The 17,680-nt window shown below is 42.2% G+C and overlaps 1 protein-coding gene across 2 annotated transcripts in view; it reads left to right on the forward strand.

Annotated features, from left to right (window-relative positions):
* LOC122551814 (tubulin alpha-1D chain-like) overlaps nt 1-14,464 on the forward strand; it is a 38,867-nt gene extending 24,403 nt beyond the window's left edge. The window contains exons 1-4 of one of the 2 annotated variants that reach the window (XM_043694293.1): nt 3,997-4,101; nt 11,092-11,314; nt 11,449-11,597; nt 12,661-14,464. In XM_043694293.1, the coding sequence (XP_043550228.1) occupies nt 4,099-4,101; nt 11,092-11,314; nt 11,449-11,597; nt 12,661-13,638 (1,353 nt within the window). In that variant the 5' untranslated portion in view covers nt 3,997-4,098 and the 3' untranslated portion in view covers nt 13,639-14,464. Of the gene's footprint in view, nt 1-3,996; nt 4,102-11,091; nt 11,315-11,448; nt 11,598-12,660 lie in introns of those variants that run through there. The other variant, XM_043694294.1, reaches the window with a different exon arrangement.
* Nucleotides 14,465-17,680: the final 3,216 nt, after the last annotated feature.

Here is a 17,680-nt window from a genome sequence, read left to right on the forward strand (position 1 = left end):
AGGATGTGGGCACCAATGTCTAAGCTGTCCCTAATTGTCCCTGAACTAGTTGGCTTGCTCGGGTCATTTCAGAGGGCAGTCAGGAGTCAACTACATTGTTGTGGGTCTGGAGTTACGTGTAGGCCAGACCAGAAAAGGACAACAGATTTCCCTCCCTAAAGGACATTAATTTTTACGACACATGAGAATGATTATATGGTCACCTTTAGACTAAGTTTTATTTCCAGACTTTTGTTGAGTTCAGATATCACAATCTCCGATGTAGGGATTTGAACCTATTTCTCCAGAACATTAGATTGTACCTCTAAATTACTAGTTTTGTGACATTACTATTGCACCAACTGCTTTGCCCAGCTAATTAGTCCATCAATAGCCTCCTGCAGTTCACAGCTATCCTCCTCATTATTTGCCACCCTGCCAGTTTTTGTATCATTCACAACATTTTCATCATATCCCCTACATTAAAGTTCAAATCATTCATGTTAAACATGAACCACAAGAGCCCCAGCACTGAGCCCTGCAGAAAGTCACTGGAAAACGATTTCCAGCAAGTCTGCATTGCGTCTGACACTGATGCCAAGAAAGCTCAGAGGCAGCCGCTTCATAAAGAGCATGTGTGAGCAAGTCAGCAACTTCTTAATGAGCAGGACAGAGGGCATAGTTATCAGCTTCTCAAACAATGTGAGAGAGTAGGTCAGCAGCTTCATAAGAAGAAGGATGGACCCACATGAGAAGAGCAACATTGGCAGTGATAAATATCGGCTGCAAGAAGCTCTTTCAACTTCTTTCTTTCTGTAAGACCTTAAGTAGGAATACTGATAACTGCTTGGTGGATATTATCACCATGTCTTTCAATTGATCAAACACATTAGGTAAGAATAGAGCTAGCTGGGCAGCTGATGTGTTACAGCTGTAGAATGTGGGAGCCAGTGGACAGCAGTGCAATCCACAATGACCATATCTGCATCAAATGGTAGCTCATCAAGGACCTTCGGTTGATGAGCTCGAGTCTGAGCTGAGGATGGCGTGATACATCAGGGATGCGGAGAAATGTCTGGACATTGTGTTTCAGGAGACAGCCACATCCCTGAGATTAATTACACCAAATTTCATCTGTGGACAGAAGCCAGAAGGTTATGACTGTGAGTGGGGCAAAATGGGGATCTAGATATATCTTTGGATGAGCTTCAGCTCTTATCCAATAGTACAAAACTTTACTCCCGGTGTGGACAAGGGTACAGGCTACAGGAAGGATGAGCAAACTGATCACAGCACCATGGGGTGGATGGCACCATTTAAGTTGAAGGAAAAAACATTAGTAATAGGGGATAGCATAATCAGATGAATAAATACTGCTTTCTGCAGCAAAGACAGGAAGGCTGTCTGTTCAGGACATCTCTTCCAGGCTGCAGAGGAACTTCACATGAGAAGGGAAGGATTCAGTTGTTGTGATCCACATAGGTACAAATGACATCGGTATGACTCGAAAAGAGGTTCACCTAAGAAAGTTTGAGCAGATTGGATCCAAAATAAAAAGCAGAACCACTAAGGTAATAATCTGTGGATTACTACCTGTGCCATGTGCAAATTGGCATAGGATAAAGAAGATTAGATAGGTAAATGCATGGTTCAAAGACTGGTGTGGGAGAAATGGGTTATGATTGATGGGGTACTAACAGCGAGAGCTGTTCATTTGGGATGGGGTCCATTTGAACCATGCTGGGACTGGTTTCTTGGTGAATCATATAACTACAGGTGTGGATTGGGCTTTAAACTAATTAGTGGGATGGATGATTTGGTTGAAAGGAAGTATAGAATGTCAAAAAGAAACAAGCTGCAGGATAATAAAGAGGCAAATGATAATCAAAGTGTTACAGGAAAACATGCACAGAAGAGTGCAGCAGAAATTGGAACTAGAGAAAGTAATACTGGTAAAGAAAAAAGGTTAAGGCTCTTTGTCTGAAAACACAGCATTTTTAACAAGCTAGATGAGTTGACTACACAAATAGTAATAAATGGATATGATTTGATAGCTATCATAGAAACATGGTTGCAGGGTGACCAGGATTGGAAAATCGATATTCAAGGGTATTCAGTTCTAGAAAAAATAGGCAAAAAGGAAAAGAAGGTGGGGTAGCTTGGTTAATAAATGAAGGTATCAGCGCAGTGGTAAGCAGTGATACAGATATGTCGTGGTGTGGAATAGTTTGGGGAAGAAAAGGAATGGCAAGGGTAAGAATTCACAGGAGGGTCACCTATAGCCTCCAAAGCGATGCCTTGCTATAGGACAAAGTATAAATCAGGAAATAATGGAGGTGCATAAGAAGGACACTATGATTGTCATGGGTGATTTTAATCTGCAAATAGACTGATAAAATCAAATGGGGAAGGGCGACACAGAACATAAATTTGTAGACTGCATCGAGGGTTATTTCTTAATTCAGTACATTGCAGAATTTAGTCAGAAATAGGCTACTTTAGATTTAGGAGAAAGTGACTGCCAATGCTGGACATCAGAGTCGAGAGTGTGTTACTGGGAAAGCACAGCAGGTCAGGCAGCATCCGAGGAGCAGGAGAATCAACATTTCAGGAATAAGTCTTTCATCAGGAAGGATTTTAGATTTAGTAATGTATAATGGAGCAGGATTCATTAAAAAAATTATAGTGAGGGATCCTGTAAGAGAAGCAATCACAAAATAGTGGAATTTCAAATAAAAGAAAAATAGCATGGGATTGTTGGAAAATCTGAAACACACAATCTGGAAAAACTCAGCAGGTCTGTAAGCATTTGTGGATAGAGAAACAGAGTTAACTTTTCAAGTCTTCCTCATTCTGAATAAGTCACACTGGACTCAAAATGTTAACTCCATTTCACTTTTCACAGGTACTGTCAGACCTGCTGAACATCCCCTGTATTCCCTGTGTTTGCTGTATGTTGTGAAGCTTGAAAGATTTACAAGGATGTTGCCAGGGTTGGAGGATTTGAGCTATAGGGAGAGGCTGAATAGGTTGGGGCTGTTTTCCCTGGAGCAGAGGCTGAGGGGTGGCCTTATAGAAGTTTATAAAATCATGAGGGGCATGTACAGGGTAAATAGACAAGGTCTTTTCACCAGGGTGGAGGCCAGGTCATTGAGTATATTTAAGACTGACATGAATAGGTTTTTGAGAAACTTATCAGTCATGACTGAATAGCAGAGCAGGTAAAAACAATGACTGCAGATGCTGGAAACCAGATTCTGGATTAGTGGTGCTGGAAGAGCACAGCAGTTCAGGCAGCATCCAAGGACAGGCCAAATCGACGTTTCGGGCAAAAGCCCTTCATCAGGAATAAAGTCAGAGAGCCTGAAGCGTGGAGAGATAAGCTAGAGGAGGGTGGGGATAGAGTAGCATAAAGTACAATAGGTCAGTGGGGGAGGAGATGAAGGTGATGAATAGCAGAGCAGACTCAATGGGCTGAATGGTCTGATTTTTGCTCCTATGTCTTATGGTCTGAATGCAGAGCTTTTAAGAGAGTCATCTAAAGTAGGCTGGGAAAATAAACTAAAGGGAAAGTCAATGGATGGGTAATACCATCATCTCCCCTCCCCAATGCCTCGATCTACTGCAACAAATAAAGGCATTTACAGACACTGCAAAACCTTGCAGTTTCTCCAGAAATGTCTGTTTGTTTTGTGTTCTGCCCTTGTCTTACTGGAGTAGGGAAGAGGGGTCATGGGTTTGGAAAGTTGCTGGAAGTTGTAGTCATAGATGCGAATTCCACCCACAGATGCTGCAATGACGTGCTGATCAATCCCTAATTCTTTGTCAGCGTGCCACCCTCTGCGGTATTGGAGCAGCTTCTACGTCACCGCGCGACCGCCTCCATACCGGGGAGGGGGGGGAGATGGTATGGCGCTTGCGCAGAGACTCACGCCAATATCCCGCCCCAGGTTTCGCCACGCATGCGCAGAGACTCACGCCAATAACCCGCCCCAGGTTTCACCACGCATGCGCAGAGACTCACGCCAATAACCCGCCCCGTTTCGCCACGCATGCGCACAGACTCACGACATTACCCCGTCATTCATTCCTGAGCAATCGCGCCAGCCGAGCAACACAATGGTAGGTGAACGTTTCCCCGGGGCCGTCATTCTCTCGGTGTTCTTTTTCTGTGTTAAACAAAACAAAAGAAACTAGCTCCAATATTCCTCAGAGCCGGTTTGGTGAAATTTTCCTTTTTTTTTAAAAAAGTCTCCATTTCGGACGGTTCTCCTACGCTTTGGGGCCCACCGTCCACTTCCCGCCTTTACTTTTTTATTTGAAACGCCACATCCGAATTTAAGGTGAGGAAGCCGCCTGTAGCTACGTCTCGATGGAATTGGCGAGGTCGTCTAACCGAAGGCGACAGGCTGTACCGGGAAAACCTTTTTATTGTTGTTTCTCCTTCCCTCCCTGCATTTTTGTTCTAAAATGGCGGCGCTCTCCCGGAGGGAGGGGGTGGTGTGGGATGGAAAATGGGGACGGCCCCGGTGCGCCTGCGTGCTGGCCGGCTGTCGGCAGGCAGGTTAGTGCGCACGCGTCAGACTCGGTGATGACATTGATGACCTTCCCCTGGGGCGGCTGATGTCTAACGTGGTGATCAGTTTCTATTGCCCCGCCCCGCCCCACCCCAGTAGAAATTAGCCCTTATAGAGATGTGCAGCACAAAAACAGACCCCTCTCCTTTAGGTCGTCATGTCTGCCACTGGTCATGGGGCATCTCTTATTTTAAGAAAGAAAGAAAGAAAGAAATTGCTGGCAGGTGGTATGGTGGCTCAGTGGTTAGCACTGCTCCCTCAGCGGCAGAGACCCAGGTTTGATTCCAGCTTCGGGCGACTGTGTGGAGTTTGCACAGTCTCCTCATATCTGCATAGGTTTCCTTCGGGTGCTCCAGTTTCCTCCCACAGTCCAAAGATGTGCAGGTTAGGTGAATTGGCCATGCTAAATTGCCCATAGCGTTCAGGGATGTGTAGGTTAGGTGCATTAGTCAGGGGAAATGTCGGGTAGGGGAGTGGGTCTGGATGGTTTACTTTATGGAGGGTCGATGTGGACTTGTTGGGCCAAAATGGCCTGTTTCCACCCTGTAGGGATTCTGAATCAGTCAGCAGGTCGTAGTCATACAGCAAGGAAACACCATTTGATCCAACTTGTCTGCACAGACTCTCTCAAACTAAACTAGTCCCATTGCCTGCTGTAGGCCCATGTCCCTCTAAACATTTTTTAATCGTGTTCCTGTCCAAGTGTCTTTTAAATGTTGTATTATAGCTGCTGCTACTGCTTCCTCTGGCAGTTTTATCTATAAAAGTACCACCCTGTGTGTAAAAAAAAAAAACCTCCTGTGGTCCTTTTTAAATCTTTCTCCATAAAAATATGCTGTCTAATTTTGAATTCCCCAACCCTAGAGAACAGACCTTGGCTATTCACCCTAGCCATGCCCCTCAGTTTGATATACCTCTACGGTTTCCATCAACCTCCTACACTCAGAGGAAAAAGTCCCAGCCTATCCAGCACACCACCCACCTCACCATCTGTGCCCCAAACAGTTTCATAGTCATCAGTAAATTCTTAATTCTACATTTTTTTTCTTTAGAATTGAATTTACATTTCACTATCTGCCATTTTGGGACTCAGACCTGGGTCCCCAGAACATTAGCTGAGTTTGTGGATTCATTGTTTAGCAATAATACCACTAGCACCCTCATCTGCTTGTAGCGGGGCTCACAGTCTGAGAATAAAAAGGCCATTTAGAGGAGGGGAAATAATCTTGACCCAGAGAATGGGCTGAGCCTGTGGAATTCTCTGCCAGAAAGTGGTCAAGGCCAAAACATTGAATATTTTCATGAAGGATTTAGGTATAGTTCTTGAGATTAAAGGGATCAAAGGAAATGGGGAGAATGCAGAAATAGGATACTGAGGTAGGTAATTAGGCATGGCCATTCTGGCAATTATACTCTCTTTGGATGTTTTTAGAAATTAAGTCTTGGTATGAAGTGGCTAGACTAGCATTTTGTTTGTCCTCAATTACTGTGGAGAAGGTGGTGGTGAGCTGCATTCTAGAATATGCATTCTGTGGTCTGGGGATGCCCACAGTGCTGTTAGGGCAGGAGTTCCAGGACTACATTTCCAACACTGAAGGAATGGTGGTATAATTCCAAGTCAGGATGGTGTATGTCCTTGAGGAGAACTTCTAGGTAGTGCTCTCCTTGTCCTTCTGAGTGGTAGAGATCATGGGTTGGTCTCCCTAATCTTTAATTCCAGGATCTTTGTCAGTTAAACTCATCTAATTCTACTCCCTGGCATTTAGAAAAATGAGGTGATCTATTCAAGCATACCAGATTCTTAGGCCTTGACAGGGTAAATGTGGGGAAGTTCTTTCTTGTAGGAGAATCTAGACCCACAGGGTAAAATCTCAAGGTAAGGAGTCACCCATTTAAGACACATAAGGAGGCATTTCTTCTGCAGTTAGTAAGTCTGGCATTCTTTGCCACTGTACAGGCTAGATCATTAAATATATTCAAGGTTGAGAGATTTATTTTTAATCAGCAAGGGAATCTAGGATTATGAAGAAAAGGCAAGAAAGTGGAGTTAAGGTTTATTGGTTCAGACATGATTTTATTCGAATTGCGGAGTAGATTGCTCTTGCCTGCCATACTGTCTCCTTTTTGTCACTGCATCCAGTTATATTTCTACCCTGCCATCTTGAAGTAGCTTCAAATCCAAGTAATAGCTCTTTCTGTCTCCACACATGTTGCCAGACCAGTTGAGTATTTTCAGCTATTTATGTTTTTATTTCACATTTCCGGCATCTGTAGTGATTTCCTTTTAATCCAGCTGTCAAATTTTGCTTTACATCCCAATTTTTCTCCCATTAAGTTGCAAATTGCTTTTTTGGCAGAGTCCCGTTGCCATTTAGAATTTTGGATAGAATCTGGTTCTACCACTTTTTAAAATCATGTATCACAAATCTTAACCTTCTGTGAGGCCATTTCTTCTTCCCTATTTAGTTCGTTTGGCAATTATTTTTAACCTATGACAAGTGGGAACTGGTCTGCTTGCCCGTGGAAATAATTTTCCCTAAAACCTTATCCGCTAAGAGAACAATCCCAGCCTTTCTATTATCTTTATGTAACTTAGTTTGGTATGAATGGTGCAGTGTACATTAAATAGCATAATGAAGGATGGTGCTGCACCAGAGAAATAATTTACCTTAGAAGGGGAGTGGAGTGATCTAGTTATAAGGCTGGAAAAGCCTTGTGAGGCTCACAAGAATATAAACACAAGATTGTAAATATTAAACTTTGAAGATTTGAGGTCTAGGAGACAATATAGGTTGGTGGGTTAATTACTCATTTTCACTCAAATCACCTAGCCAAGTAATTAATTTATTAAGGTATTTGAGTCCTTTTATTGCACCCCATGCAACTGGAATGTAGCAAACATGAATTGAATACAAACCTTGGTTCCCCACCTACAGCACCATTGTCCAAATCAATTGGCAATTATAGTCTTTGGTTGCTGATTGTTTAGTTGAGACTATAAATTTTTTAAAAGTTGGAGTTAAACATTTTGCAGTATTTTAGAAATACATTAAATACTAAAGGTTTCCTTGTAACTTTAAAAGCTACTTATTTGGGTCTGAATGGTCCACAGTTGCTGCAAGAAGTATTTCCCCACACCAACTATAGGAAGTTTGAAAATACATTTTTCACAGAATAGAGGAAAAAAAGTACATTAAGCCAAGTGTGTGTTCTGAGTATCTCTGATCTGTCAGCATTGTCCTTCCTTGCTTATTCAAATCAGTGAATTTTCAGCCCTTACAAGGTATTTGCAGTTGTGTACATTTTCCCACAGTAGGTGTGGCTTTTCCAGGCTTTTTTTGGCATTAGCATTGACCAGTTGTCTATTCAGTGTGCTTTTATCTAGAGAATGATCTGTATCAATAGCATTTGACAGAAAAGGCAAAGACTGGGATACGTTTTCTCTTTGCAAAAACCTCCAAATAAATCATTCAGACATTCCTTTAGGGCCTTAATTGTGCTTGATTCTGATAACTGATTATATACTTGCCAGTTTTCTACACTTGCTAGTTTTCTACTGGAGGTGTGTTTTAGTAACTAGTGTTAGTGGAGTGTTCTCCTAGGGAGGTGTGCTTGTTCGGTTTCTGCAAATAGTCGGAGACTAGTTTGCTTGGTCATTGTTATGTATCGGTCTGTTTTCTGGGGCACAGAACTCCATTTTGTGTAACCCGCTTAATTCCTGAAAATCGTATTGTCATGGTGAACAATAAGATTTAATTGCTTAATATTTTGAAATATTTGTTTAGGGCAATAAGGATATTGTATAAGATATCAGAGGGCCTGTGCCTGCGAATACAGAATTATATCATTTTAATTGACCCCTAATTTCAAAGTTGCATGTATTATTTTCTGTTAACTTTAATTAAAAACAGTTGAATGTATCAAATTGAGCCAGGATCTGACTGGTGGAATTGATAGTCAGTTTAAATGTGCAACTTGTTTGGAATTTAGCTCATTTTTGTAGTCCGTGAGACTTCTGCACACACAATTCTCTTGACTTTATCAACAAATTCCATAATTTAAACTATGCCAAAATGTTTGTTCTAAAAGTTGCTGTATAGACAGACAATCTATTGTGTACAGCAATGAGTCCTATTCTGGAATTTTTCTATGACCATTCTATTTCTATATAACAGGATTCAGATTTCTGCTGCATTTAGTTCTCTTCTGATCCAGTACTGACATGTAAAGGGGCAGTGAACTAAACAATTCAGTTTTGCAGCACTGCTCCCTTGACTTTTAAACAAAGAGATGCTAAATTTTGTGCTGCAAGCATGTTTCTTTTGAAGAAAATATATAAAATGTAATGGATTTATGTTTGTGATAGTTCATATTAATATATGAAAATACACCCTAACCATTGTATGCAAGTATAAATGAATGAGCTAAAATTAATGTTGAAATGAGAAAAGCAAAATCTGTTTAAAGGAGCATTTTAAATGAGAAAAGGTAGACGTAGAGGGATTTCTACAATAGTGCTAATACAGCTGGAAACAGTGGGGTGAAGGAATGGATGGAGACTGCTACAGAAACCGTAAGACATAGGAACAGAAGTTGGCTATTCAGCCCATTGTGTCTGTTCCATCATTAATTGAGATCATATGGGATCACCATAGCAGAAACAGTTATGCAGAAGTTAGAACGAACAGCCTGTTCCATGATCCAGCTGAAGTTTTGGGTCTGCTATGTGGATGACGTCTTTGGCATCACGAAATGCAACAAGTTATAAGAACCCCGCAAACAACTTCCTTATAGGTGTAAAGCTCACCAAAGAGGAAGAGAACAATGACAGACTCTCTTTTCTAGACATTACAGTAGAACGAAAAGCCAATGGAGATTTGCAGACCAGCATCTACAGGAAGGCCACGCACACTGATCAGATACTCAACTTCATGATAAAGAGCACATACTTGAAACATTGACTGACTGTCCTGAACCTTGGATACTGCCTGACTGGCTGTGCTTTTCCAGCACCACACTCTTCAATTCTGGTCTCCAGCATCTGCAGTGCTCTTTTTCTCCTATAGGAGAAAATCATCCCAACACCCACAAATGGAGCTGCATTAGGACATTATTTAAATGAGTCACAACACACTGCAGCGCCCAGGAAAAACAACTATTCAATGTATTCAGGATCAATGGGGACATGATAAGCACAGTCTGCCAATTCCTACACATCAAATCTAAACAAGAAGAGACAACACGCCCAGAGACTCTCAGCCACCCTGCCATACATTAAAGACATTTTAGGAGATGACGGCAAGACTACTCTGACACCTTGACGTCATGGTAGCCCACAAACCACCTACCACAATGAAACAGCTCCTAATGAATTTAAAGGACATTGTACCAACAACCAGCAGAACGAACGTCATATACAAAATACCCTACAAGGACTGCATCAAATACTACATCGGACAGAAGGGCAGGAAATTAGTCATCAGGATACATGAGCACCAACTAGCCACCAAAAGATATAACCAACTATCACTAGTATCCTTATACACAGACAGAGGAATACCAGTTCAACTGGGACAATCATGGGACAGGCTAAACAAAGACACTCGCTGGAATTCCTAGAGACCTGGCATTCAAACCAGAACTCCATTGACAAACATCGATTCGGCCCCATTTACCAACCTCTCAGAAAAAGGACCAGGAGTGATATCATCCACCACAGAAGACCTAGACTCGCAAAAAGCAAGCAGGACAGAACATCAGTGCTTCGTCAGAGGCTCAATGATGTTACCTTGCATGGTCTGAGAACAAATCTACCAGCTCAGCGAGCAAGCTTACACCCAGATCCACAACCTGAGCTACAGATTTTCTCTAAAACCACTTGAGTGGATGTTGCTGGGATTGGATGGTTTGAGCTGTAGGGTGAGGCTGAAAAGGCTGGGGCTATTTTCCCTGGAGCAGGATATTGGTACCCTTCTGGTTAAGGTGAAGACTATCCTGTTTGTAGAGGTCCCACCTACCCCAGAAAGATCCCCAATTATCCAGGTATCCAAAACCCACCCTCCTGCACCATCCTTGTAGCCGTGTTCAACTTCTCTGTCGCCCTATTCTTGCCAGCATGGGGAACAAACCAGAGATAACAACTGTTTGTCCTAGCTCTAAGCTTCCGCCCTAGCTCCCTGAATTTCTGCCTTAAATCCCCATCTCTCTTCCTGCCTGTCGTTTGGTGCCAATGTGAACCATGAGGGGGTTGCTCGCCCCCCCCAGGATCCCAAAAAAATGATCAGAGACATCAGACTCTGGCATCTGGGAAGCAACACACCAACAGTGAGTGTCTCTCATAACACAGAATCTCCCATCTGTCCCCCTAATGATGGAGTCCCCAGGTCACAGGGGAAGGGTGACCTTTCAAAGACTTGTTTTTAAATATTCTCGCTGATTAATATTTAGGTACCAATATGATGATTACTGTCACCACTGATATCTTAAGTTTTTCTTTCAATTTGATGTGACTTATACTTTTTGATTTCTCCCACAGCGTGAATGTATCTCCATCCATGTTGGCCAGGCTGGTGTCCAGATGGGCAATGCCTGCTGGGAGCTGTACTGTTTGGAACATGGTATCCAGCCTGATGGGCAGATGCCCAGTGACAAGACCATTGGAGGGGGAGATGACTCCTTCAACACCTTCTTCAGTGAGACTGGTGCAGGAAAACACGTCCCACGTGCTGTCTTTGTTGACCTGGAACCAACCGTTATTGGTATGTCTATTGTGAGAATTTGTTTATAATTCTCCTGCTTATGGAGCTGCATTGTCAAAATTAATATCTCTGTGGTTTATCCCTTGTTTGTTTATGCATGGGAAGGGAAAAGTAATGTTTCATCTGCCTTCCAGATGAGATTCGTAGTGGTACCTATCGGCAGCTATTTCACCCCGAGCAGCTCATCACCGGGAAGGAAGATGCTGCCAATAACTATGCCCGTGGGCACTACACCATCGGAAAGGAGCTTATTGACTTGGTCCTTGACAAGCTCCGTAAACTTGTAAGGTTCTTGCATTATCCATTAATCAAGGAATAAACATAATTGTACTTTGTGTAATGCTTTAACAGTGTCTATTGTCAGTATTTACCTTTTTGAATCACCACGTTACTCTCACATGATCTATTTTCATATATTTTATTAAAGGACGTGATGATGCATTCGGCTGCAATGGTGGCTTCAGAGATTTCCCTTCACATCTGAAAACCTGTGTATCAATCCTCACCAGGGAGTGGATAACTAAAAGATCACATCTCCTTGATGCGTGTTAAGAGTCACAAGTGAAATGCCTTCTTATAGTTTCCAACTAGCTGCTGGGAATCATCATTCCACAGCTCATAAGGTACCCTGTGTTGGGTGGTTTAAGGTGTGGATCATTGAATTGGCAGCTTGAAGTACACAAGAAAGGTTTTCTCTAAAACAAAAAAAGTCCCAGATCCTGAACTGGCATTTGCAGAAAACTGTGTAAAAATCCAGTGGATCAATTAAAGATCGTGTTTGAAAAAACTCAAATTGGTACATTCTGCAAGGCCTGCTGACCATTGTGTTCATAAAATGAATAGAGGAAGTTATAACATAGTATTGTATTTGCTGATGATGCATAACAGTGTGACCGGAGACAACTACAGGATACTGATGGCATTCAATGTGATCTGGACTAATTAAGCAGGTGGGAAGATAATTGTTTGTGATGTGCAAATAGGGAAGATCCATCATGGAATATGAAGCTTAAAGAAATAATGTCAAAACTCAGCTGGATATGGATTTGCTTTATGATTGTTGCTCATTCACCCAGTAATAGAACATCTCGTACAGTCTAATTTTGTCCATCTCATTGCTGTATCCATATTTGAAATGTTTGGGAAACGTTTTTCTTTATTATAAACTAAAAGGACATAAATTAATTCAGAGCTGAGTAGCTAGAATGATTCCAGGACTTGCTGCCATAAATTTAAGACTCAAAACAATTACTTTCCCAAACAAAAAGAATATTTTTTAATTTTCTTCCTTCTGAATACTACACTCTGACTGAATTGTAACATGCTACCTATTCCTTCCCACACAGGCTGACCAATGCACCGGTCTCCAGGGTTTCCTCATTTTCCACAGCTTCGGTGGAGGCACTGGCTCTGGGTTCACATCTCTGCTGATGGAACGTCTCTCTGTCGACTATGGCAAGAAATCCAAACTTGAATTTGCCATCTACCCAGCTCCTCAAATCTCCACAGCTGTGGTTGAACCTTACAACTCTATCCTGACGACACACACCACTCTCGAACACTCGGACTGTGCCTTCATGGTGGACAATGAAGCTATCTATGATATATGCCGTAGAAACCTGGACATTGAACGCCCAACCTACACCAATTTGAACCGACTGATTGGTCAGATTGTGTCCTCCATCACCGTATCCCTTCGCTTTGATGGGGCTTTGAATGTTGACCTGACAGAGTTTCAGACCAATTTAGTTCCCTATCCACGTATCCATTTCCCTCTGGCTACTTATGCCCCTGTCATCTCGGCTGAGAAAGCTTACCATGAGCAGCTCTCTGTGGCTGAGATCACCAATGCCTGCTTTGAGCCAGCAAACCAGATGGTCAAGTGTGACCCTCGCCACGGCAAGTACATGGCTTGCTGCCTGCTCTACCGTGGTGATGTAGTGCCAAAAGATGTCAATGCTGCTATTGCCACCATTAAGACCAAACGCAGCATCCAGTTTGTGGACTGGTGCCCAACTGGCTTCAAGGTTGGCATTAACTACCAGCCCCCTACAGTGGTGCCTGGTGGGGACTTGGCCAAAGTGCAGCGAGCTGTGTGTATGCTGAGCAACACCACGGCCATTGCTGAAGCCTGGGCTCGACTGGACCACAAGTTTGATCTGATGTACGCCAAGCGCGCCTTTGTGCATTGGTATGTGGGTGAGGGGATGGAGGAAGGGGAGTTCTCAGAGGCCCGTGAAGACATGGCTGCCTTGGAGAAAGATTATGAGGAGGTTGGTGCTGATAGTGTTGAGGATCAAGGTGAAGAAGAAGAAGAATATTAGGGAAATTGGTTGAGATCCGTTTGCTGGTCAGATGCAAAGTGACCTTTAAGAAGTCACGTACTTTCTTTCCTCCTCAAGTGGAAGTTGTGCTATTAATCCTCACATTGTGCTACGTCTGTGGTATGCTTGAATATTTACTTCGCAGCAATTAAAAAAAAAAAATCTAGAACTCAGCAACTGGTAAAAGCTTACATTCCAGTATAAGGATTTGACCAATAGACGACATGTTTGAATTGTACACCCAGATTGTAGTCGTCATCCATATACCATTATACTTTGAACAGTGTAAGTGCACCATGCAAACAATTTGACCCATCGTGGTCTGTCGCCTTGCCAATGAATATCCTAAATTTTAGATTATTCAATCTCACTTTTTCAGTTTACTTTTTACCTTGTGCAATTATCAGTGAGATAATTGTATGTAATTCCTCATTCCAGCTATGTTGTGCTTGTCAAGTCACTGTACATTTTTGTGGGTTGCACGCAGCTGTACCCTGCTGGGGAACAAATACATCTTTGCTAAAAGTAACTACCTGTTTTGCAATGTACTTTGGATTAATTACAAAGTTCAAATGGAAGGAATTATGCTTGTATTTTGTTCTGCATCAGGAGTGAAGCTATATGTAGGTGTGCACTTAATAGGATCTGTAAGTATTTCAGGAGACTGATCAACCACTCTTGTCTCAAACACAATACTATTAAAATGGTAGTCACATCAAAATGGCACAGCTTCCAACTTAAAATGTTTGAAGAAATAACTAATTGCTTTTACGATTTGTAATGTTCAGAACAACATTTCAATAAACTCTGACCATATAAAAATGCATTTTGTTTTCCTGTTGGTGATTTTGCAAAATTAACCTGTCAAGCCTCCATTGTGCACTGGTTAAGAATATTGGCAGATTCAGTTTGGTTCAAGGTATATCTGGATACAGAATTAAGGAACTGACCCAAGTAACTGGTGGTATGGACCAGGCCAGATCCCCTCAAAACATTTCAAGAAGGTAGCCCAGATCCTGACTTTTGTAGTTGTTTAAAACAAATGTAAGGCGGATATTCCAGGAATGATGCAGTTGGTCAAACCACTCCAATTTAAAACAATTTATTTACAGACTACAGACCGAAACACAAACAAAAGAGAACAATAATAGAATAACAACCCACCTGAAAACCCAAGCAACTCTAATGCAACTTAATGATGTTGCTTCAATTTTCTGAAACATCCCCATAAACACATCTCTTGGCAAAAAGGTAAACTAAACACAGCTTCTTGCAAAATAGATGTCCGAGAGAGAATCCGCATGGAACCTCTTTTCACTGTAGCTGTTGCTTTGGGTTCCCAGCTAAAAACTAAACCAAACTTTTTTTTTTAAAAATCGCTGAATTGGGAGAACTGACCACTCTCCTTTCATTGTACAACTACAAAGTTACCGCCTTTGCTGTTTGAATTCGTGTGTCATTGGACATTAGAGTGCATCTGGGAAAATTAACAAACAGTGAAATTCACAGCTAATCTTGGAGGAACTGTTGGGTGAAGTTCACAGCACAGATAAGTTAATTGTTTTAAGTCTTTCTAAGAGAGAGGCTGCAGTCCTAAGTTAGTGGATTCTTTCTTGATTATATGTTTTTGGAGATAAGTCTCTTAATTAAACTTAAAATATAAGCCATAAGCTATTAATTTAACCTGGGGCAGTGTTTGTAGAGGAATAGAGGTGTTATTTTCTGGGTCTGTAGATTGTGAAGGAGCAAAAATGGACTTTGCAGTGATATGTACTTGTCAGATGTGGGAGTTTAGAGAGTTTAAGGGTTACGGTGGATTATATCTGCCATAAATGCTGGATGCAAATCTTATCAGATCGAGTGGATCGGTTGGAGAAACAGAAGCGATGAGGAATTTGCAACAGTATGTGATGGCAGTTATAGGAAGGGGGAAAAGTCTCAGATACAGTCACATAGATGGGTTAACTCCAGGAAGGGCAGGAGTCTTTTGTGGATATACCCATTTTAAAACAGGTATGCTGTTTTAGAAAATGTAGGGGGTGATGGATTCTCAGGGGAACGTAGCACGATAAGCCAAGTTTCTGGTATTGAGACTGGCTCTAATGCAATTAGGGGTATGTCGGCTTCCAAGAGATCAATTGTGTTAGAGGATTCTGTAGTTAGAGGTACAGACAGACTTTTCTATGGCCAGCAGAGAAAAAGCAGAATGGTGTGTTGTTTCCCGGGTGCAGAATGTTCTCATGGGGGAGAGGGGCCAGCAGGAGGTCATTGTCCACATTGGAAGCGAAAAGGTTGAGACTCTGAAGGGAGATTACAGAGGCAGAAATTTTAAAAAGGAGGTCCTCCAGAGTAGTAATAATCTGGATTACTCCCAGTGCTACAAGATAGTGAAGGCAGGAATAGGAGGATAGAGCAGATGAATGCATGGCTGAGGAGCTGCAGTATGGGAGAAGGATTCACATTTTTGAATCATTGGAATCTCATTTGGGGTAGAAGTGACCTGTACAAGAAGGATGGATTGTACCTGAATTGGAAGGGGGCTAATATACTGGCAGGGAAATTTGATAGAACTACTCAGGAGGATTTAAACTAGTTAAGTGGGGGTGGGTGGGACCCAGGGAGATAGTGAGGAAAGAGATCAATCTGAGACAGGTACAGTTGGGAACAGAAGTGAGTCAAACAGGCAGGGACAAGGTAGGACTAATAAATTGCATTTATTTCAATGCGAGGGGTCTAACGGAAGGCAGATGAACTCCGGGTATGGTTAGGAACATGGGACTGGGATATAGCAATTACGAAAACATGGCTCAGGGATGGGCAGGAGAAAGCGAGGACTGCAGATGCTGGAGACCAGAGATGAAAAATGTGCTGGAAAAACACAGGCCAGGCAGTATCCGTGGAGCAGGATAATCGATGTTTGGGGCATAAGCCCTTCTTCAGGGATGGGCAGGACTGGCAGCTTAATGTTCCAGGATACAAATGCTACAGGAAGGATAGAAAGGGAGGTAAGAGAGGAGGAGGAGTGGCATTTTTGATAAGGATAACAGCTATGCTGAGGGTGGATATTCCCGGAAATACATCCAGGGAAGTTATTTGGGTGGAACTGAGAAATAAGAAAGGGATGATCACCTTATTGGGATTGTATTATAGACCACCCAATAGTCAGACGGAAATTGAGAAACAAACTTGTAAGGAGATCTCAGCTATCTATAAGAATAATAGGGTTGTTATGGTCGGGGATTTTAACTTTCCAAACATCGACTGGGAATGCCATAGTGCTAAAGGTTTAGATGGAGAGGAATTTCTTAAATGTGTACAAGATAATTTTCTGATTCAGTATGTGGATGCATCGACTAGAGAAGGTGCAAAACCTGACCTACTCTTGGGAAATAAGGCAGGACAGGTGACTGAAGTGTCAGTGGGGGAGAACTTTGGGGCCAGCGACCATAATTCTATTCGTTTTAAAATAGTGATGGAAAAGGATAGACCAGGTCTAAAAATTGAAGTTCTAAATTGGAGAAAGGCCAATTTTGACGGTATTAGGGAAGAACTTTCAAAAGCTGATTTGGGGCAGATGTTCACAGGTAAAGGGACGGCTGGAAAATGGGAAGCCTTCAGAAATGAGATAACAAGAATCCAGAAACAGTATGTTCCTGTCAGGGTGAAAGGAAAGGCTGGTAGGTATAGGGAATGCTGATTGGTAAAGAAATTGAGGGTTTGGTTAAGAAAAAGAAGGAAGCGTATGTCAGGTATAGACAGGATAGACCGAGTGAATCCTGAGGAGAGTATAAAGAAAGTAGGAGTATACTTAAGAGGGAAATCAGGAGGGCAGAATGGGGACATGAGATAGCTTTGGCAAATAGAATTATGAAGAATCCAAATGGTTTTTACAAATATATTAAGGACGAAAGGGTAACCAGGGAGAGAATAGGCCCCCTCAAAGATCAGCAAGGCGGCCTTTGTGTGGAGCCACAGAAAATGGGGGAGATACTAAATGAATATTTTGCATCAGTATTTACTGTGGAAAAGGATATGGAAGATA

The sequence above is a fragment of the Chiloscyllium plagiosum genome, chromosome 7 (genome assembly GCF_004010195.1).
Source record: "Chiloscyllium plagiosum isolate BGI_BamShark_2017 chromosome 7, ASM401019v2, whole genome shotgun sequence".
In the NCBI taxonomy this organism is placed as follows: Eukaryota; Metazoa; Chordata; class Chondrichthyes; order Orectolobiformes; family Hemiscylliidae; genus Chiloscyllium; species Chiloscyllium plagiosum.